This window comes from Budorcas taxicolor, chromosome 2 (assembly GCF_023091745.1).
Source record: "Budorcas taxicolor isolate Tak-1 chromosome 2, Takin1.1, whole genome shotgun sequence".
NCBI lineage: Eukaryota > Metazoa > Chordata > Mammalia > Artiodactyla > Bovidae > Budorcas > Budorcas taxicolor.
The window spans coordinates 111,688,480-111,712,579 of record NC_068911.1 but is presented as its reverse complement, the minus strand read 5'-3'; the positions used below and the strand labels follow the sequence as shown (position 1 = coordinate 111,712,579).

The 24,100-nt window shown below is 35.7% G+C and overlaps 1 protein-coding gene across 1 annotated transcript in view; it reads right to left on the bottom strand.

Annotated features, from left to right (window-relative positions):
- The window catches only part of DPP10 (dipeptidyl peptidase like 10), a 760,992-nt gene that overhangs the window by 356,329 nt on the left and 380,563 nt on the right, over positions 1-24,100 (bottom strand). The window contains exon 4 of the mRNA XM_052656314.1: positions 16,815-16,909. Coding sequence (XP_052512274.1) covers positions 16,815-16,909 — 95 coding nt within the window. The remainder of the gene's footprint in view (positions 1-16,814; positions 16,910-24,100) is intronic.

Sequence of the window (24,100 nt, the reverse complement as noted above, 5' to 3'; positions counted from 1 at the left end):
CTAAAGGAGCAGTAGCCCCTTGGTTTCAAATAACCATTATCATTTAAGAAATTATATACAGTAGTTCTAATATAATTTACAGTCATGGTTTTAAAATTATAGCTCAGTATTTTGAAATATGTATAGCTACCAGATTCGGCCTAGGGACTACTAGTTTGCTAACTTTTGGTAAAGCAATAACTGCCATAAGGATAAAGGTGAGGCAGGGGTCCGGGGGTGCAATCCTGGGAGAGTTACAGAAAAAAAATGGTATAAACTTCATATACTTGGCGGTAAAGTCAGTGAAAACTTCATAATCCAGTGTTTTCCAGTTATATGAAATTGCAGACTATATTATGAGAACAACCTTCAAAAATATACACAAAGCTTTAAAAGAGGTGTGGCCAGCCCCATGGATTAGTGCTAATCCATGAATGGTGAAATTTAAAGCCAAGGAAGCAATAAAGTCAGATTCGAATTTAGAATAATTCCTCTGACAACTGGGTGGAAAAGAAAATGAGCTGGTTCTAATGATATCTTGAGGTCAATTAGATCTGGAAAGAGGTTCTCATTGTCATCCAGATGAGCAATGTCAAGAAGTTTAGAAAGAGCCAAGGGCATAGAAACGAGGGGACATATGCAAGGGAGACGGTTGATAAAAACAAAATAATTTAATGACTATATTTGAAAACCAAGAAAAGAAACTGTACAAAACAAATATGGGTTTTCATGTTTTTAATCCATGGGTTAATGTTGTTACTGCAACCTCAGTTGGGGAAAAGCAAAAAAAAAAAAAAAAAAAAAGGCATATTTTGAGGAAAATTTTAGACATATCATTTTTAGATAATGCTGTGGTTATAATCCCTGTGGAAACCTAATAGGGGATGTTTAAGATTTTCGTGCAAAAGCCTGAAATTTAAATGAAATATCTGGGACTTTATGGAGTATTACATAAAAGGTTACATCCAATGCAAATTAATTCCCAAATAAAAGGAAAAAATTCTCAAACACCATGTTCTACCATGGGTGGATCAGAAACAATACAGTTATTTTGAGTAATGTTTACTATTACTTTTATTCTTTGAATGTGTTTTCTTTATCATTGTATTATTATTCAATCTGTCCCACCTGCTGTAACAGCATCACCTCTCCCTACTCCTTATTTGAGTTCTGTTTATCTCAAAGATCATTCTAATTCTCCCCCTTTAAGCCTTTTCTATCCTTTTCAGCACAAGTGATTCATCTGAGTCACATGTATATAATTATATGTACACTCCATCTCATCATTGATCACTGTTTCTGATTGCTCTTCTGGGTTGTTTGCAATCTCAGTTTACATGTATTGCCACAGTAATGCCCCTATTAACAGGTTCCATTGCAATGATTCATTCTTGTCAGAAACATTATAACTGGAGGTAGAAATAGATAATGATGGTATTCTAAGTTGTCAGATATTGAATATCATGGCAAGAAATCATTAAACACAAACTTAAATGTCAGAAGTGCCAGAAAATATAAAATATGTATTTGTATGACTTAAGGATGAGAAAAGACTGAGCAAGAGAAGAAGAATCAGAGATTGAATTAAAAATAAAACAAAAGTTGGTAAGAAAACTTGGGTACTTTAAAATTGAGAAATGTCAGATGCATAAGAACTGTACAGTTCAGGTGAATATTATTCTAGATCTTGTAACATGCTGGTGATAAATAAATAAATAAATAAATATATATATTTATGTATGCTGAGTGTTAAGTTTGCTTCAGTAGTATCTGACTTTTTGTGATCCTATAGACTGTAGCCTGCCAGGCTCCTCTGTTCATGGGATTCTCCAGGCAAGAACACTGGAGTGGGTTGCCAGGCCCTCCTCCAGGGGATCTTTCCGACCTAGGGATCAAACCTGTGTCTCTTACGTCTCTCCTGCATTGACAAGTGGGTTCTTAAACCAATAGTACCAACTGGGAAGTCCGAATATATGCATAGGCATCTCTATTTAACAACAACAAAAATACTGATCTAAAAACTTTAGCTGGAGAATCCACTAAGTCTTAGTGTGTAAAAGAGTACATTTTCAACAAATATAGAATGATGAAAACAAGAAAACAAAACAGGTCTTTGAGAACCATATGGTCTTTTTTTATTTTCTGCTCTCTTCACCTCATCCAACCAAAATGACTGCACACACATAAACACAAATACTCCTCATGTTAAATTATTTGGCTATAATGTCCCTAATTGTCTAATTTAATTTTAAACTGGTAATTTTAATAACTGACAAAAATGCTTTGAAAAGTCATCTCTTATTCTAGAAACAATAAAATATTACATTTTCAAATGTTTTGAAAAAGTTTCTTTTGCAACACAGTCTATAAGTGATGGTGAAATGATCATAAGGAAAGATTTCAAAAAGCCAGTTGAACTTAAGTGAATGGCAGGAGAGAAATGGTTACTATATCATTGATAAAAAGGGAAAGAGGACTGAGAGAAGGCAGAAAAGAATACAAACCAAGTTGCAGTTTATTACGTGATACCAAAGATGGGCTCTCTTTCTTTGCCTAACTTCAAATAAAAGGAACAAGGAAGAGGCAAAGAGATTACCTTCTATCTTGCAGATCTAAATAAAAACATGATTGTTTGTTACCACCATAACTGTGTTTATATGCAAAGATTTTAAAAATCAGACCATGATTGTATTTTTTAATGTTGTCTTTTCTTAGCTACCCAATTACTTAGAAGAGTGTTTGAATTATATTTCTTTGTGATACCTAGAACATTCATCTTGTATAAACATTAAATATGGTCACTCTTTTTTTCTTGGAAACTTGCATTTTATAGATACTAGAATAGTTTATTGAAATACTCATTGAAGAAAATGCCATGGCACCAGTAGGTAGCTCTTAAGACTATTAAATCAGTACTTACTAACTCATGTAAAATGCATCACATATACCTTCATTGCTCAATAAACATGAATAGCCAATTAATACTCTATTGATTTGGATCATATTCTATACACTAAAACATTTAAAAAACAATATTTTATCTTTAATAGAAGGTGACGACTAATGGTCTCTGAGTTCAATTAGTAACTTAAAACAGGGACAACTAGGTGACTTTGAAAAGAATGTCAGTATTCCTCCACTCAAGAATACAATAAACTAGAAAAGTTTAAGCTGGGGAAAGTATAGAGATACTATAAATTACAAAATTATGCAAATTATTTCTCTGAAGTCCGCTGTGCTACTCTGATTCTTCTTGTCTTAATGTTTCCTAATCGCAATATTTCAAACATATTTTTAAAATGGATGCTATTACATTTAGGCAAAGAATATAACATACTAATTGTTATGTATTAAAGCATACAGTAGATAGAAACATTATGGAATCCTAATAATATATCACATTAGGATTCCTGGATAAGTTTTCCTAATCATGGTCTAATATGATTTATTCAATATAATATTTATAAGATAGGTTGATTAGACTCCTCCAGTAGAAAATTACTTAAGTACAATTTTTGCTAATATTCCACTAGGTAAATATTAGAGAGAAAACTCTAGTTAATAGAGTTAATATTTTAAAATATGATATAGGAATTTCAAGTATTTTTGTCAGTGATATGACTTCATATCTGGCACAGGCCAGGGTATGGTTATCAAGAACTTTGTAATTTTTACATTTTAAAAAGAAAATATAAAGACCAATATTGCTTCATAAAAAAATTAACCTGGCTAAATCTTTAAATATGAGGAAAACATAGGACAATACTAATGCTGTAAAGATTAAATTTTCTTGAGACATGACCATAAGTTGGTATGACATCATTAGTTTAGCATTGCCATAAGTAATTTCAAAGAAGCTAAAAGAACATAGGTTAGTAATGAAAAAGAAAATTATTTGTTGAGATTTAATGTATTCTGGTATATTCTTCAATAATATCAAGTTTGATATCTACTTTCTCTTATTTTCTATCTTTGATAAAATCATAATATATAAATAGTATAACATTAATTTGCTCTTTTCATCTTAATAGACTTTCAATGCTTGGAATTAGACTAATAACTTTTCTGTAAGACCTGAGTTTGATCCCTCGGTTAGGAAGATCCCTTGGAGAAGGGAAAGGCTACCCACCCCAGTATTCTGGCCTGGAGATTTTCATGGACTGTATAGTCCAGAGGGTCGCAAAGAGTCGGACACATTGAGCGACTTTCACTTTCACTTAACTAAGTGTTGTTCATAAGAGATTTAACCTGTAAGTCCCAATTTTAAAAGCTTATGAAAAGGAATTCATAGACAAAATGAATCAACTGTCAATGCACATGTGACAAAATAATGCTCAATCTCACTCATAATTTAATAATTGCAAATCAGTGTAAAATTAATTACTATTTTTCAACAGCCAAAGTGATAATGGTTAACATGTTGGCAATACTTAGTGATGGCCAGAGTAGATTAACAGGCAGTAACATATAACACTGGTGGACTTGCTTAACACAATTTGATGCTGTCTATTAAATCTCAAATGAACTTTTCTTTTTATGTACTGCTATGAATTTAGCCTACAAATATACTTCAAAAATGACTGCCAAGTATATTTATAAGAATATAATAGGAAATCAATATATGGTAGTACATTATGCAAGGGAATTCTATGAACTCACTAAATCATATCAGAAAAAAACAAAGGCATCATAAAAAATATCTTCAATTTATACTATTAAGTGGATGAAAAAGGTAACCATCCATCCTGTGGAAATAAACAATTATACACATAAATATATACATATTTGAGATATATTGTTTAAGTACAGATCATAGACATATTTCTGGAGAAATTTATGATGGGCGCAAATATCTTGGATGGCATCACCGATTCAATGGACAAGAGTTTGAGCAAGCTCTGGGAGTTGGTGATGGACAGGGAAACCTGGCGTGCTGCAGTCCATGGGATCGCAAAGAGTAGAACAGGACAGAGAGCATGAACTGAACTGAACAGATACATATATTGCTACACTCAAAATGTAATATTGAGGGAAAATTTTATCTTTATTAAGTATGGGAACACCAGACCACCTTACCTTCCTCCTGCAAAACCTGTATGCAGGTCAAGAAGCAATAGTTAGAACCAGACATAGAACAAAAAGACTGGTTCCAAATTGGGAAAGGAGTACATCAAGGCTGCATTGTCACCCTGCTTATTTAACTTATATGCAGAGTATATCATGTGAAATGCCAGGCTGGATAAAGTACAAGCTGGAATCAAGATTGCAGGGAGAAATATGAATAACTTCAGATATGCAGATGAAACCACCACTTATGGCAGACAGTGAAGAGGAACTAAAGAGCACCTTGATGAAAGTAAAAGAGGAGAGTGAAAAAGCTGGCTTAAAATTCAACATTCAAAAAATGAAGATCATGGCGTTCGGTCCCATCACTTTATTGCAGATAGATGGAGAAACAATGCAAACAGTTAGAGACTTATTTTCTTGGGCTCCAGAATCACTGCAGATGGTTACTGCAGTCATGAAATTAAAAGAGGCTTGCTCTTCAGAAGAAAAGCTATGACAAACCTAGACAGCATATTAAAAAGCAGAGACATTACTTTGCCAACAAAGGTCCATCTAGTCAATGCTGTGGTTTTTTACAGTAGTCATGTATGGATGTGAGACTTGAACTACAAAGAAGGCTGAATGCTGAAGAATTGATGCTTTTGAACTGTGGTGTTGGAGAAGACGCTTGAGAGTCCCTTGGAATGCAAGGAGATCAAACCAATCAATCCTGAATATTCGTTGGAAGGACTGATGCTGAAGTTGAAGCCAATACTTTGGCCACTTGAAATGAAGAGCTGACTCATTAGAAAAGACCTAGATGCTGGGAAAGATTGAAGGCAGGTGAAGAAGGGGCTGACAGAGGGCGAGATGGTTCAATGGTATCACTGACTCAATGGACATGAATTTCACCAAACTCCAGGAGATGGTGAAGGACAAGGGAAGCCTGGCGTGCTGTATTCCACATGACTGAGCAACTGAACAACAACAATAATATCAGAACTTTCTATGATAATGGAAAGGCTCCGTATGAGCATTATCCAAATTGGTAGCCACTGGTTACACTTGGATATTGAATGTTTGAAATGTGACTGTTATAACTAAAAAATAGAGTTTTTAACTTTATTAGATTTTAAATAGTCAGATGTGGCTAGTGACTATCTTATTGGATAAGCCAATATACTGTATATATTTTCCAAACATGTTTTCACTATGTCATCTTAAAAATGTCAATGAGGAAGACTAAAAGTAACATATTCTTAATTATACTAATTTTATAAAATATCAAGTGTTAATATTTAATGAACGCATATAAATTATGAGACAAAGAACAAGAAGAAAGCCATATAACTGTAAAAAAAAATATTACACTAAATGAGAGACTGTAAAAATAAATGCTTTGTTCCCCCAAAATAGAATTTACAATGTGAATTTGTTTGCCTTTTTTTTTTTTTTACTAAATATATGTGTGTATATAAAGATGTAAGATTTTCTGTATAAACTGGATTTGAATTTACTATTACTTTTGGTAAGAATAGAATATGTAGATGGAACGTGCATGCTTGTGTGCTCTGTTGCTTCAGTCGTGCCTGTTGCTTCAGACTCTTTGTGAACCCTGTGAACTGTAGCCCACCAGGCTCCTCCACCCATGGGATTCTCCAGGGGAGAACACTGCAGGAGGTTGCCATGGCCTTCTCCAGGGGATATTTCCAAGGGGTTGAACTGACATCTTTTAGTCTCCTACGTTGGCAGGCAGATTCTTTACCATTGGCTCCACCTGAGAAGTCCAAATGGAACATATCTCAACATAAAAAAGGACACTTATGACAAACCCACATCATATTTAACAGTGAAAATTTGAAAGCTTTTCCTCTAAAATCAGGAATAAAATAAGGATGCCAACACTCACCACTTCTAATTAACATAGTATTGGAAGTCCTAGCCACAGCAATCAGGGAAGAAAAAATACCCAAACTGGAATGGAAGGAATAAAACTGTCACTATTTGCAGATGGCATGAGCCTGTATACAGAAAACCCTGAATATTCACCAAAAAAATTTAGAGCTAGTAAATAAATTCAGTAAGGCTGCAGGATATAAGAATAATATACAGAAATCTGTTGCTCTTCTATACATGAATATGAACTATAAGAAACAGAAAGCAAGAAAGCAATCTCATTTAAAATCACATCAGAGAGAATACAATACTGAGGAAAAAACTTAACCAAGGAGTTGAAAGACCTATACTGTGAAAAGTATAAAACACTGATGAAGAAAACTGAAAATGGTACAAAGAAATGGAAAAATATCCAATGTTCAAGGATCAGAAGAATTAATATTGTTGAAATTCCCATACTACCCAAGCAATTTACAGATTTAATGGAATCCCTATCAGAATATCCATGACATGTCTCACAGAACTAAAATATATAATCCTATAATTTATATAGAACTATAAAAGACCTCAAATTGCCAAAGCAATCTTGAGAAAAAAATACAAAGCTGCAATAACCGGGTTCCCTGATTACAGACTATACTACAAAGCTATAGTAATGAAAATAACATAAGCTGGCAGAAAAGTAGACACACACATCCATGGAATGGAATACACAGCCCAGAAAGAAACCCACAAACTTATGGTCAATTAATCAACAACAAAGGAGGCAAGAACATGCAATGGAGAATAGACAGCTTTTTCAACAAGTGCTGCTGGGAAAACTGAACAGTTACATATGAAAGAATGAAAGTAGAATATTTCCTCATACCATATACAAAAATAAACTCAAGATGGATTAAAGACCTCAATGCAAGACCCATAACCACCTGGAAGAAAATATAGGCAGATATATAATTTCTTTGATGGAAATTATAACAATATTTTTTAGGGAATCTGTCTCCTCAGGCAAAGGAAACAAAAGCAAAAATAAACAAATGGGACCTCATTAAACTTAAAAGCTTTCAGACAGCAAATAAAAGCACTAACAAAATGAAAGGCAATCTACTGAATGGGTGAGAATATTTGCAAATGACATGACTGATAGGACTTAATATACAAAATATATGTACTGTATATTTGCCTTTACCAAGGAAGTTTTTCCTTTCATAATGTTCATGCTTCTCGTTGGGACCTTTCCTTTTTCCCTTAGATTAGTCTCATTAACACTTTTTGTAAAGCTGGCTTGGTGATTCTATAGTTCTAACTTCTGCTGTCTAAAATTTTTGATCTCTCCTTCAAGTTTGAATGAAACTGTTGCTGGGTAGTTTCCTTGGTTGTAGATTTTTCACTTCTATTACTTTAGATATATTCTGCCACCCTTCCTACCTGCAGAGTTTCTGCTGAAATAACTAATAGCCTAATAAGAGCTGCCACGCACGTAACTTGTTCTTTGCCTCTGCTGTTTTTAATATTCCTCTCTTTATCTTCACCATTTTAATTTCACTGTGTCTTAATGTGGTTCTCTTTGGGTTGATCCTGTTTGAGACTGTGTTTCCTGGATGTGGGTGTCTGATTTCTTTCTTAGGTTAGGGAAGTTTTAAGCTATCATGTCCTCAGACATGTCCTTTGACCCTTTCTCTAATTCTTCTTTAAGATCCCTATAACACCAATGGTACTATGCTTAACATTGTACCAGAGGCCTCTTAAGCTGTCCTTATTTCTTTTTTAGCTCTTTTATTTTCTTTACATCCTTAGTGGTTTCCACTACTCAGTCTTCCCGCTTGTTGATCTGTTCTTCTGCATCACTTAACCTATGGTTTATTCCTTTTAGTGTATTTTTTTCAGTACTGTACTCTTCATCTCTATTTGGTTCTTCTTTACATTGTATTATCCAGAAAGTTTGTTAGGGTTTTCCCATAACATTTTTCTAAAAAACCCAAACTTTCTGGCCAATCCAGTATTTTCTTACACTGTTAAAACATCTAACTTTTCATTCTTCATCAGTTCGTCTCTCAAGTTTGTTGATTATCTGTATTGTAATTATCTTGAACTCTTTATCTGTTAGATCGTATATCTCTATCCACTTCACTCAGTTCTTCTGGGTTCTATCTTGTTCTTTTGTTTAGAATGTGTTCCTCTGTTACTTTGCTCAGTTTGCTTAATTTGCTGTTTCTCTTTCTAGTTGTTGGTTAGGTTTCCTGACCTTGGAAAGTTGGAAAAGTGGCCTGGAAGTGGTCTATTGTAGGAGGTAGACATCCTGCATCTCAGCAGCACATTCCCCTCTGGTCATTAGAGCTCTATGCACTTGGGGTGCCCCTATGTGGGTTATGTGGGTCCTTCTCTCATGGTGGCCTACTTTAGGCAGTATGGTAAGTGTGCTAGCCTCTAGTATGATTGGTTGCCAGGTCCTGTCTTGTACAAAAAGGCTGACAGCCACTGTGGGGCCCAGTCACAGGGTGGCTGGCTGTGGAACTCCAGGGCTAGTGCTGGCATACTCCGGGGCAGTGCTGTTCTAGGCGGATGGCTTTTGGGCTTTTGGCTTTCTTGGATTTAGTGTTGGTCTGCTGATGGGTTAGGCTGGATACTTACATGACTGGCTATAGGTTCTAGGATATCCCAAAGCTGGCACTGATCACTGGAGAGTTGGGGAGCTGGCAGAGGAGTACAAAGCGCTCATGCTTCATGGGTAAAGCCAGGTCCAAGGGCTAGTGCCATCTGCTGGCAGACTGAGCTGGGTCCTAGGGTGTTGGTGTTGAACTGCTAGTGAATGAGGCTGATCACAAAGCTAGAACTGGCTGGCTGCTGGGAGGGCCCAAGGCCCAGAAGGTTCCAGGGACCATTCCTGCCCGCTGATGGATAAAGCAGTGTCCCATGGTCTCTGGCTGCAGGGCGCTCCTGGGGGTCCTTGATCTAGTACCTGTGTATTGGTGTATGAGTGTTCTTCATGGGCCCTATGGGGACAGGATCATGTCCAGGGCTGGAATGGGCTCAGGGAGTCTTAGGGCAGCCAGCCTGCTGGTATGTGGGACTGCCTCCCTGCCCAGCTGGTTGCTTGGCCTGAGGGGTTCCAGTACTGGTATCTATGGGCTGGTAGGTGGGGGCAAGCCAGGGTCTTGTTTTAATAAGCTAGAGGGAAGCTTCCAAGATGTCCTTTGATAGCATCAGTATCCACCTGGTAGAAGGAGCTCCCCAAAATGGCTGTTGCCAGTACCTGTATCCTCAGGGTGAGCTCCAGTTACCTCTTGCCTCTCCAGGAGACTCTCAAAAGATCAGCAGATGGGTCTGACCTAGGATCCCCTCAAACTACTGCTTCTGCCCTGGGTCCCACAATGTGTGAGATTTTGTCTATGTATGCACTTTATGAGTGAAGTCCTTATGCTCCACAGTCCTGTGGATCTCCCAAAGTAAGCTCCTCTGAATTTCACACATATGTTTTGCATAAATGTATAAATAAAGCCATACATTTTGGTGACTCCACTTTTTGCTTTAGTACCGCAGGCTGGGGAGCCCAGTGTGGGACTCAGATTCCTTTCTCTTTGGGAAGAATCTCGGCATTTGTAATCATTCTCCCATTTTGGATCGTTCTCCTGGAGGACTGGGTCTGGAATATACACTGTAACTCTGCCCCTCCTACCTGTCTTGCTGTGGTTCCTTCTTTATATCCTTACTTGTAGAAGATCTTTTCTAGTAGATTCTGGTCTCTCTCATTAGTGCTTATTCAATAAATAGTTGTAACTTTGATATGCCCATGAGAGAAGGTGAACTCAGGGTTTTCCTACTCTGCCATCTTTGTATGCCTTACCTGAGGCTAGACTTTTAACAAATAAGTTTTCCATGATTATAGCCAGTATGTGAAACCATCTGGCTGGTCAGAAGTTTCTGAAAACTTTATTTCAAATCTTAAGAGGTGACATTTTGGTTATTTTTATCCAACAATTATTTGCTTGTAACATTGTTTGTTTGTTTGTTTGTTTGTTTTTTCATCAGGTAGCTCTTTACTCTATCATGGATAGAAATAAGTTCCTTAATTTCTTGGCGGTAAAAAGATTTGTATCTATCCGCTACCCCAAATGCTCAATGGCAGAATAAGTGAATATTAAACAAAAATACTACAGTGGTATGCAAATCAACTGATTCTATCTCTATGCATGATAAGTCCAAAAATTTCTCTTGGATCTAGTCAAATCTATTTCATAATGACCTATAAATAAACAGTTGTGAGGTAGGAGATAGATGGGCCCCAGGCTGAGCAGCTGGAGTTTCTCCCCTATGGACAGATACTCCAAAATAGCAGGAGGGAGGAGAGGCTAAGTCCAGCCCAGATAAGAGATAAAGGATGACATATTCATCATTCCCAAAGTCAGAGACATTCCTGACTACATAGAACATGTATAGAACAGCTCCTTGAAGAACCATAATGGAGGGGGTGCCACCCCATAGTAAGGGACTGACTTTTCACTAGTGTCCATCTTGGCGGAGAAATGCACACACGTATGGGAGGACCCTCAGATCAACCAAATACAGAATCAGAACTAGGCAAAGCAAGATAACTATAACTGGCCAAAGGTAACCTGGAAGAAATGAGCCGTGTAAGTAATTAATCAAAAAAGCAAGAGATTTCCAGAAAAATATCTACTTCTGCTTTATTGACCACCAAAGCTTTGACTGTTTGGATCACAACAAACTGTGGAAAATTCTTAAAGAGATGGGAATACCAGACCACCTGACCTGCCTCCTAAGAAATCTGTATGCAGGTCAAGAAGCAACAGTTAGAAATGGACATGGAAAAACTGGTTCCAAATCAGGAAAGGAGTACATCAAAGCTCTGTACTGTCACCCTGCTTATTTAATTTATAAGCAGAGTGCATCATGAAAAACGCCAGGCTGGATGAAGCACAAGCTGGAATCATGATTACTGGGAGAAATATCAATGATCTCAGATATGCAGATGACACCACCCTTATGGCAGAAAGTGAAGAAGAACTAAAGAGCCTCTTGATGAAAGTGAAAGAGGAGAGTGAAAAGTTTGGCTTAAGGCTCAACATTCAGAAAACTAAGATCATGACATCCAGTCCAATCAATTCATGGCAAATAGATGAGGAAACAATGGAAGTCTGTCAGAGACAGATTTTTTTCTTTTGGGGTTCCAAAATGACTGCAGGTAGTAACTGCACCCTTGAAATTAAAAGATGCTTGCTCCTTAGAAGAAAAGCTATGACCAACCAAGATAGCATATTAAAAAGCAGAGAGAGACATTATTTTGCCAACAAAGATCCATCTAGTCAAAGCTATGATTTTTCCAGTAGTCATGTATGGATGTGAGAGTTGGACTATAAAGAAAGCTGAGTACCAAAGAATTGATGCTTTTGAACTGTGGTGTTGGAGAAGACTCTTGAGAGTCCCTTGGACTGCAAGGAGATCCAACCAGTCCATCCTAAAGGAATTCAGTCCTGAATATTCATTGGAAGGACTGATGGTGAAGCTGAAACTCTAGTACTGATGCAAAGAACTGACTCATTTGAAAAGTTGCTGATGTTGGGAAAGATTGAAGGCAGGAGGAAAAGGAGACAACAGAGGATGAGATGGTTGGATAGCATCACTGACTTAATGGACATGAGTTTGAATAAGCTCCAGGAATTGATGATGGACAGGGAAGCCTGGCTTGCTGCTTCCCATGGGGTCACAAAGAGCAGACATGACTGAGCGACTGAACTGAACTGAACTGAAGTGATTCAAACTACCACAAGGGTGTGACTATCTCTGAGCCTCCCCCTACGTCTATCCACATATACTCTTCCTTGAATACATACTTTACTTGTTTCACTGCTTTCCATCTCTATGTGAAAATTCAATTCTACACAGCAGTGGGCCAGGCCTTGTCAATTGTCCCTGGTGGTCTAGTGGCTAGGATTCAGGAATCTCACTGCCACAGTCAGACTTCAATCTCTGGCCAGGAAACCAAATCCTGCTTCAAGCTGCTGCAGACTGAGGTTGGACCAAAACATATGCAGGTAACATTCCTTGGAATCATTTAAATATATGAATTTCCCCTCTCTGCTTTAGGCTATTTTAATAGCATATTTTTAAAAGATTACAGATATCTTACAGATATTCCATATCTCTTCCAATATTAGTACATAAGCTCTCTCTTTAAAAAAAGAAATCTTAATAATGTTTAAGCATATGGCTTGGAATCATGCTTCCAATTGCTTTCTAATGTCAAACAAAGATCTGATAGAACTATTTATGAATACTGGTGTTTTCTGCCAAGACCACTGGCAATATTCAAATTATTGACAATAGAAAGAATCCAGCTAATACTCATGGAACATTTTCATAATTATGACACTGTGAATTAGCTTTGTTTGAAATAGTTCTGGGTTTATGAGATAACATTTCCAAACACTTAGAAATGATTAAGAGCAGTTTGGGGGCTAAATCACTTCTTTCACATAACTCCTTTTCAAAAAGCTATATACCCTTTAATTTCTTCTTTCATTACAAATCCACCTATCTTCAAAACAAAAGAATGCCTTAAGACAACTATTTCAGGAAAATTATTTGCTTTTGTTTTATTTTGACAGTCATGGTCAATATTATTGTTAATCATAGTGTCTGCTCTATATGATTACACAGCTAATCATATTCATATTTAAAAAATATATAAGGGAACTGACAATATGGTGTTATCTTAATTTTTAAAATAAATTGACAGTCACATTTTTGAAAAATATATCTTATTAAACAAAAGGTTATTCTGCTTTCTCATTTTAAGTAATTTTTTTTTCAATTGCTCTGGTACACTTTTACTACAAAGATTTTTATAGACATCTAATCCAATTAATTGTAATTAAAGTATCACTAATCACTCAATGAAAAAAATGAAACTGCAGTATGAATAAAAATTTATGCTCCGATAGATTTTTTCTCAAGAGAATAGCCTGAGAGAGAAAATATAGCTAGAACTTAGCCTAGTATGCACTTTAAAATACAACTGTGTTTAATAATGCTATCTTAGAGTTAGGAGAAGGAAATGATTAAATGAGTACCTTTTAATTTATCTGGAATCATGGTAATTTGTATTTTTTGTTTGTAGATCTAAGTTAACTAGTTGCAAATATAAGCCACATTCCAATCTTTATCCTCACCCTCCTCTGTTGAATTCTGACACCTCCAGGACTTATAAATTGCTTAAGTATCTGTACTGTGAGATAAATGTCTTTAGGGATCCTATGAATTTTAGAAGATCAGTAAATTTGAATATTTGTTAAATATTACTTAGTGGCAATTAAGAGTCATAACTAACATAAAGAGTATGAGAGTAGAAAAAGAGTAGAAAAAGACCTCAAAAGGATTTTTAAAAGATTAAGCATACAAGCATAAAGATAAAATGTTATTAATCAGCACACGGAGAAAACCACAATGAGATGGGATTGATATGAAGTGCCAACAGCAGAAGGGAACAATAACCAAAAATGTTTGTTTGTTTTGTTTCTTTTTTGATGCACCAAAGAGACTGATAAAGCAAGCAGTAAATGCTGGGGAAAAAAAAAAAAGAAAGATAATTAGCAACCAGTATTAGACCTCGTTTGGAGGAGGAAATGGCAACCCAGGTCAGTATTCTTGCCTGGGAAATCCCATGGACAGAGGAGCCTACTGGGCTACAGTCCATGCGGTTGTAAGAGCTGGACATGTTTGAGTGACTAAACTACCTACCTGCCTAACTAGAAGACCTCATTAACCTGTGTAAGAGGATGATCAATATGGGGCAGTCACACACCAGATATTCGGGTGTTAAGAGTCTATTCTTCACTTAAATGCTTGACCACTAAAGGCCTATACCCATCCTCATCAAAAATATTACTTTATAATAAAGGAAACAAAATACAAAATGCATTTAAGTTTCTTCTCCAAACTAGTCTTATTGAAATTAAGTTGCACTGACTTTAATCAGCAAATCATTAGCTGCCATCATTCTGCTTTCTACCACCTAGCCTATCTCCTACTGATGCCTTCTTTCCCATTGATTGAAACATCTCTCAATGATTCTTCTCTAGCCTCTTCTCTAATATCCCGGAGGAACACCCAAATAAGAAATAATAGAGACTTCCCTGGTGGCCCAGTGGTTAAGAATTCACCTGCCAATGCAGGGGACGTGGATTTGAACGCACATTTGGGAAGATCCCACAGGCCACAGAGAAACTAAGTTCAAGTATCAACCACAATAACTAAGGCCAGGCGCTAGAGCCTGACTGCTGCAACTACTAAAGCCCTTTGCCCTGGAGCCCACACTCTGGTAAAAGAGAAGCCACCACAATGAGACGCTCATACACTACAACAGAGAGTAGCCCCTGCTCGCTGCAACTAGAGAAAGCCTGTGAGCAGCAACAAAGACCCAGCACAGCCAAAAATAATAAATAAATATATTACTTAACTAAAATAGAAAAATAAATAGTAGATACTGTTCTATGCTGTTTATTAAGCTTTTACAGGAACGTTAGCATTATCTCCTTCAAGGAAATCCATATTTTAGAAAGTGAGAAATATACTTCATATTTCCTTGGCATTCCACAAGTATTAATGCTATTACACATTGCATTCAGAGTACCTATTCTTCTAATGTCTGTGAAATAACTAATTCATTTAAAAACAGAAATGCTGTTGTTATTTAGTTAATAACCTAATGGCTAAAGTACATGAGCTGTTTGGTTTAATTTAGTCAACAGATATATACATATGCAATCACTTCATGATTTCAACAACCACTTTTCTCTTATTAAATAAAAACACCAAACAACAAAAATTTTCGTTCATCTCTTCCACCTGGCCACTCTGTTATAAACGTGAAGAACAGATATTTATTGCAAATGTACCAGTAGGAATAAATACAAAAAGGATGTGATAATTTGCTTATTTCTTTAACTTGTACAGAAGGTGTTCTGAGGCCTTGTACTATGTCTATACCATATTAACACATCTAATAGGAAATACATTGAACCTTTGTTTATCTAAAACAGCAAATAACTATATACTATTTTTCAGTGATGTTTGATAGCTAGATTTTGAACATTTGAAACAGTTAATTAACTATGACTTACTCATTAGGTAATCACAGCTAAATCTAACCTTAAGACTGTGTGCTTAGTCACTCAGTCATGTTATGTCCAACTCTTCGCAACCCCATGGACTATAGCCCACCAGGCTCCTCTGTCCATGGGGATTCTTCAGATAAGAATACTGGGGTGGGTTTCCATGCAAATCTAAACATAAGAGGTCTTAATTTACCCCAAAGTTCATATACATTTATAAGAACAAAATACATTCAGTTATTTGATCATTGCTAGGCCAAACAATGATTCAGGAGCAGAGAAATGATATTGACAGAATGCAAAATTATAAAGGTAAAACACATCAACCTCAGCGAAAGGCCAGTTTTACAAAGCCTGTCTTCTACTTGATTTGGAAAATCATAATTAAAAGCAAGTCAGGAAGAATGAGAAGTAAAGGGAGAGAAAAAGTTATGATGATCTTGGTTATACTAACTTTTTTTAAAAACTGGCCTTTTTATGTTTAAACTGACATAGAAAATACTGGAATAAATATTCATTCAAAAAATAATATTCTTAGAAATATTTATTCATTTACTAGAAACGATCAGGGGAGGAAACAAAGCAGATGGTCACATGGGTATTTCCTATCAATAGATCTCCTGATTCTACATAATACACTAGCCCTAACCTGTCACCTGAAAAGTTTTGCAAATACTGAAGCTAAAACAAAAGACCATTATGTATACTTTGAGAGCATTCTAAACAACACCGAATGATTAAAGTAATTAATTATTCATTACTTACAAAAGTAGTGTTTTCCAATAATAATGTGGTAGTATTTGTTTCTATATTCAGTTTAATGACATGTCCATTCTCGCTTTTATACACCACATCTGTATCTGAAACAACAAAGATATGAACAATTGACAAACACATTGACTAGGTAATATAATGGCTATAGAAGAGATAATGTGCATAATAAACAGGCTCATTGGAACAATGACTGTTAGCCTTTAATAACCTGAGCATATCTCTACACTTGGCTCATATTAATCCTCTTCAGTGTTCAGGAAGCCTGTCTAGACTATGGCCTATTGTGCAAAGAAAACAGGGTTAGTAAGAGAGTCACTGAGATTCTTGGTTCAACAAATGAAAAATAATTAAAATATGGGCAACCTGCTGCCCATTCGGAGCTTAGAAAGAAGAGACAAAGAGAAGCACCTCCCATTTTTGAAGCTGTTACCAATTAGTGATGTAGTTAAACTTTAACGAGGCTGCCCCTGAAACATAACTAGACACATTTCTGAGACTATCATTATGAACTACATTCATGCAATTTTTTTCATGTATCCAGTACTGCCACCACTCAATTTCTACTCAACCTCTTTTTCCCTTGGGTTTCGAATTATGCCTCTGATATTTTGCCTGGGTTGTCTGATCAAAGGTCAAAATCTCTGAGACTGGTACAATGCCAGCCATTGTATCCACTTTGTCAACTTTAAGAGAATGATGTCCTCAATTTAAATAACTGCATTTAGTTTGGAGAACTGCTAATTTTATATATTTTTAAGTTTAATTCAGCCACATTAACCAGGAAATTTAATCATTTTAAGATCTCTACACCTGAAAATATCAACTTGAGAAAAATTGCCAGAAAGAGTACTCAGAAGAAAAGATATCTATATCCACATAAAATATATATAAATAATATACATTACATATATATATGTAATTAGATAAAAGGAAAGATACCCAAACAAAAGTAGTCTTGAGTGTCTTTTTTTTTTTTTTTTGCATAAGCATAACCTCCTTTTCAGTTTTACCCAGTTCTAAACTTCTCCATGATATTACACTTTCCTAACCCTATGTACATTCTTGAAAAAAAAAAAGGCAATATTGAGAGGGATTGGACCTATTATTCACAGTAAGTGAAGTTATATAAGTTACATACAACTTATATAACCCAACAGTCATCATCCACATACTGGCGGTAAATAAATACTACATGTCGGATTGTCAAGATTATGTGCAAATGCCTGACATTTTGACAGAGCAAGGTTTTCTGACTGTTCTCTAGTTATTGCAATATTATAAATAATAACACCTAGAAGTTATGATGAGAAGCAGTTAATACTAGCAAAAATAAAGTTTGTTTTTCTTCAGCATTTCATTCAGAAGATCAAGAGCCTAATATGACTCTCCTACTAGAGTAAGGGATGACACAGAGGTCAATGATTCTTCTTGACTTCAATCAAATGGGGACAGGGACATGTTGGAAAGACACAGAAAGGGAAAGACATGGAAAGACATGAGCCACAGAAAAAGACAAAGTGTTTTAAGAAAGAAAAAGAAGAGACAAAGATTTCCAAGTTACTATCTGAATTGTACTTAGATGTACTGAAATATAAACCTATGAGATCTTTAAAATAAGGTCTTCTATCACCTTCTGAATTTCTTCCATCACCTACAAAAAATTTAGGTTCTTTTCATTATGAACTTTACTTGCTGACCTTTCTAGTGATGTAAAACAAATAACAGGTTTTACATACATAAATATTTATTTATATTTATATTTGTTCCCTCTCTTCCTTTTCCTTTCTATCTCATAGTTATGATCACAGGCTCAACAGCAACACTAGTCACCTGTGTTACTCATTTGGTCTTGCCAGCGGACTCTGGTCTCCTATCTTATAGCTCTCAATTAATGCTTTCTTAAATCAATAGTCCAACCTCAATGAACACCTCTCTTATTTTTCTTCATATTCTCAATTCTGAATCACTTCTCCCTATGGATTATGAATATTACCATAATCAGTTCAGTTCAGTTGCTCAGTCATGTCCAACTCTTTGTGACCCCATGAATTGCAGCACGCCAGGCCTCTCTGTCCATCACCAACTCCCAGAGTTCACTCAAACTCACATCCATCGAGTCTGTGATGCCATCCAGCCATCTCATCCTCTGTCATCCTCTTTTTCTCCTGCCCCCAATCCCTCCCAGCATCAGAGTCTTTTCCAATGAGTCAACTCTTCTCATGATTACCATCATAGGTTAGCATAAATAGACTCCCTTAACAAACATCCTTAAAATATTTTCACAATAAATTAAAAGAAAGAGGACTCCCCCTTCTACTGTACCATGTAGATAAATGCAGGAAACAGAAAAATGTAGGAAACCAGCACAGTGCAGAACTCTAAATAGGGATGAGGTCTGTGAACTTACAGAGAAATAAAAGTCCAGAGAGCATGAACAGTGATTCTTCTTCAGTGGAAGACACAAAGTAATACATGTCGTTATTGTCTCTCATAGTAAGAGGAAACCCTTAGCAGGTGATGGATTATATTGGGGTGGGGGAAGAAACATTCATTTTTAAAATATGTCCCTTAGAATCAGAATAGAAGTAAATGGAACTTGTTTGAGAAGATAAAGACTACACAATATTTTTAAAGTAAATTTCACTGGATAATTATTTAGACCTGAAAAACATCTGTAGAGATCTGTGTTTATAAATGCCTTTGAATCTGTACTCCTACAAATTTTACTGTTGGACTTTCAGTGTTGCATTAGTGGGAGAAAACTTTCTTTTTTAAAATTCAACTATAACTCTCTAGGTTAACATTTGATACAGATTTCTGCATGAATTATCTTAAAAGCATCTAACATCTGCCTTTATTAATTCTCTTTAATTTTTTTTCTGGTCTTTAAAATCTGATCTTCTGGGCGTCATATTTATGCTACTTTACTATTTGATTTATAATCACTAGTGGAAACTCCCAGTTTTGAAACTCTTATTACTGCATCAATAAATTACTTTCTAGAATATATTTTACAACTGTCACCTCATATTTTCTTTAATATTAAGTAATGAAATATGAGTGAATCAGATCAATGAGTAAAGTGCTTTAACACAAGAAGATCAAGGTGAGCATACTTGAAAAATTCTTAAAACACTGTATTAGACATGTCTATACAGTACTTTGATTAAATAATCTTTCTTCCTTTTCAGCTCATTGAAAGTTAAGAGTCAATTATCCTGAACGCACATTCAATTCAGTCATGCTTTTTTTTTTTAATGAAAAGATATGACAAGATAGAATCACTGTCTAGCTTCTTCATCCTGAGCTATATGAATGTGTTATTAGTGTCTGCCCCACCCCCAAATTCTTGTCATTTTGTCCAATTCCTTTTTCTATAATTTGTAATAAAAGGAAAAAACAGTACTATATCCTAAACTTAAGTTCTTTCAGGTAAAGGCAAGCTTTTATTTTATACCTAGTCCACACAAAGCAGGTAGTAATGCAGTTCATATTATAGTTCAATTCTCAAATTGCTATTGAAATTGAGAACTGAGGCCTGTGCATTCACCCAGACTGTCAGGATCTACATCCATAAGATTTTCCTTTTAGAGCTTCAAGTTTTTGCCTGTGAAAATAAGGCTGTAAATTAGTACAAAAGTTAATTTTGTTTCAGAGACTTTCTTAAAAGTAATTTATCTGTGCCATAAGCTCCCAAATCTGAGCAAATTATCAACTGTTAATTCAGTCCCTGATACCAGGAAAGATTGAAGGCAGAAAGAGAAGAGAGCAACAGAGGATGAGATGGTTGGATGGCATCACAGATTTAATGGACACGAACTTGGGCAAACTCTGGGAGACAGTGAGAGCTAAAGGAGTCTAGTCGGTTGCAGTCCATGGAGGCACAGAGTCGGACACGATTTAGTGAATGAACAACAACCGTAATTCTTATTCGTAACTGTTTCCCTAAGATTCACTTCAAGATATTTGTCTCTCAGTGTTAACCTACCTAGGCTGTTACATCAGGAAATGCACACCTCTTCAATCAGACCCTCACACTGGAAGAGCTGTCTTAACAATTCACTTCTAGATTTCCAGCCCTAAACATAACCCCCATCCCATCCCACCCTGCCAATCCCTCCTTCTGGACATAAGACAGTCAAAATGTTGCCCTCCCTGACTAAAACAGGTAATAAACTCAGCTTTGCATAACAGGTTATTCTGGGTGTTGACAGCTGACAAAATTCACTTTCCTTAAATATCTATATAAAGTCACCTTATTTTTTAATGTTATTATTGATAATTTAATTATGCATTTAATTTTAACATGATAATTTGCTTTTAATGTTTCAAAATTAAATCTATCATCCATCATCCATCTGTGGAGAGAATTTTCAAAAAGTGGAAAAAATCTTGACAAATTGATTGCTTAAACATTTTAATCCAAATATGATTTTTGTCCTAAAAATCTATTTTTTAACATATCTCAAAGAAAAATTCTGTGGCATCTTTTTTTTTTAAATTCACACTCAATCAAATTGAAAACAATAGAAAAAAAGAACAGTAAAACAAAATAATGAAATAATAATCACTGAAAATGTTCAAATAATTCAGGAAGAATATGTTAAATATCAAAATAAGATTTAATCATTATTTAAAGCTATCAATAGTAAACCTAGACTATTGAATGAATCATAATCGAAACACAATAGGCCCTAAACCATCTCTCCTAAAACACTGCTCATATCTGTAGAAATTTTCCTCACTTTTTAAGGACCCCCGGCTTCCTATATTCACCTGCAAACATTGAGGCCATCAGAAATGGCTTATTGTCCTTTTTGTCTACCTCAAAATATCATTATACACAGTCTTTTCTTTCCCCAGACTTCTAGAAAGAGATGCTCTTTCTTATTTGAAAAGCAAACAAACAAACAAACTGTTTTTTAACCAAATTGAATATGCTCCATACTTTTAATATCTACTTCTTGCCAGTTACTTGTATTTTTCATGGTGTATATATTTCTTCTCTATATTAGAAATTAATAATAATAATCACTAGCATTCAGCTCTTTGCTCTTTTCGAGGCCTTTGTTCTTTCAAAATAAGCCTCAATAAATCTTTTGTACAAGGGGTTTCAGACTTATCCTGTGTGTCCACCATACATGTAATTCTCCGTATCTCTCTGAAGCACAGTTTCAAATCTCAGTCCCCTCAAATAACAAGCTGCCAACATCAAAACTGACCTGGGATAACCAAATCCAATGTGCTTTTTCCCCATGCTTATCCCCACCTTACTCAACTTTGCATTGTGTGACAGAAGGATTCTGAAATCTTCTTTTGCCTTTGAACCATTATCTTGGCCTGGAATCCTTTCTTTAAAAATGTCTACACATTCTACTCAAACAGTTGTTGTCTAAACAAAGACACCCTGCAAAGCTCAACTCTGAGCCCTTTTTTTCCCAATTGCTATTCTCTGAGTGGCCATTTCTACTTGTGTGTGCTCAGTCACTAAGTTATATCCCATTCTATGTAATCCCATAGCAGGCCAGGCTCCTCTGTCCGTGAGATTTCCCAGGCAAGAATACTGGAGTGGGTTGCCGTTTCCTCCTCCAGGGGATTTTCTGGACCCAGGGATCATGTCTCCTACAGCCCCTGAATTGGCAGGCAGATTCTTGACCATTGAGCTACTTGGGAAACCGCAAAACTTCCAAAATTGATTTTCTAAACTTTTGAGCCCCGACCTCTCCTGTATGTTGGCTTTATATTTCCAATTCTATGCTGGATAACATATATGTCTTGCAGATACATAAAATATAGCAGACATATATATATATATATATATATGTGTGTGTGTGTGTGTGTGTGTGTATGCATATATATACACACATATAAGTTCATTACATCTTCTCTTTCTCTTCAACTCCTATATTAATATTGTGCCTTATGACCTCTCATTTGGAGGATTGTTTTCATTTTTTCAGTGTTCTTAATGCCTGTAGTTTATCCCCATAACATAGTATAACATCCTAAAGAACACTTGGAATTCTCTCATATGGTTGGAAAACAATCACTGCACTCAGGTTACTCACTTGAGTGGCTTCAGCATATATTTCCCTATTTATTATCTCCTGATCTCTATTTTTGAAAAAAGCCCTGATCATCTATTGTTGAGAGTTATCAACAAGTCTTTCTTCACTCCCACTCTATTTTGCTTATGATATCCAGTATCCAAAGACCAAGTCCTGTCCAGAATTTTCATCTTTCCCAAGGCATTGTCAGATTCTCAGCACTTCTAACGTCTTCACTCTGTATGTCTCTTTTCTGCGCTCCTATATGAATCATTTAATATTTAATCATATAATTTCTTTCAAATATTTCTATTGTCTATTTTTATTCAATTTCAATGTGTTTATTTTGGGTTTTCAGTTACTTTACGAATTCCAGAAACACTCTATCTCTTGTTCCTTTCAGAAGTGAAACTATGCATACACACATATTCCACAGTGTACATTAACATGAATTTACTCTTCAAGTGTCTGCATTAATATGCCTTTAATATTTCAGAACATTCTTGCCAGGAAGATGGGATTGCAAATACCCTCATCATTTTATTTTTTTAGGAACTTTCTGAAAACCCATTTATTTGAAAAATAGAGTACTCAACTAATGCTCACTAAAGTAAACATTTCTTTCTCAGAACAATACATAACTCAACCAAATGACTGTTTAATATTCAAGATCTTCTCCCAAGCCCTCACCTTCTAAAATTCACTAATCCCCAACATTTCCAACACAAAATTTCAATCAGTAATAATCAATGCTACTTATTGAAAGACCTGTAAAACCACATCCCCCCAAAACCTCATAAAAAACACCTCTCCTTTGCCATTCCCTTTGGAGAATATGCTACTCACCCTCAAGTGGGCAAGAAAGTGATCTTCTTTACCTAGTAAGCAACAAATTCATCTCTGCTTCTTCATGTATATAAGGTTATTTTGATGGTGATTTGGGAGACCTAGTATTCATCAGTTTATAATTTCTGTAGAGTAGAATAATATGGCATCCATCCCATTGAAGGATCTTAGTAAATTTTTCCCTTTACTACAATATTCTTTTTAATAATTCTCAATTTAATTTATTTTTCCATTTATCAACTTAGTTTAGTTCAGTCATTCAGTCATGTCTGACACTTTGTGACGCCATGAACCGCAGCACACCAGGCCTTCCTGTCCATCACCAAATTTCAGAGTCCACCCAAACCAATGTCCATTGACTCGGGGATGCCATCCAACCATCTC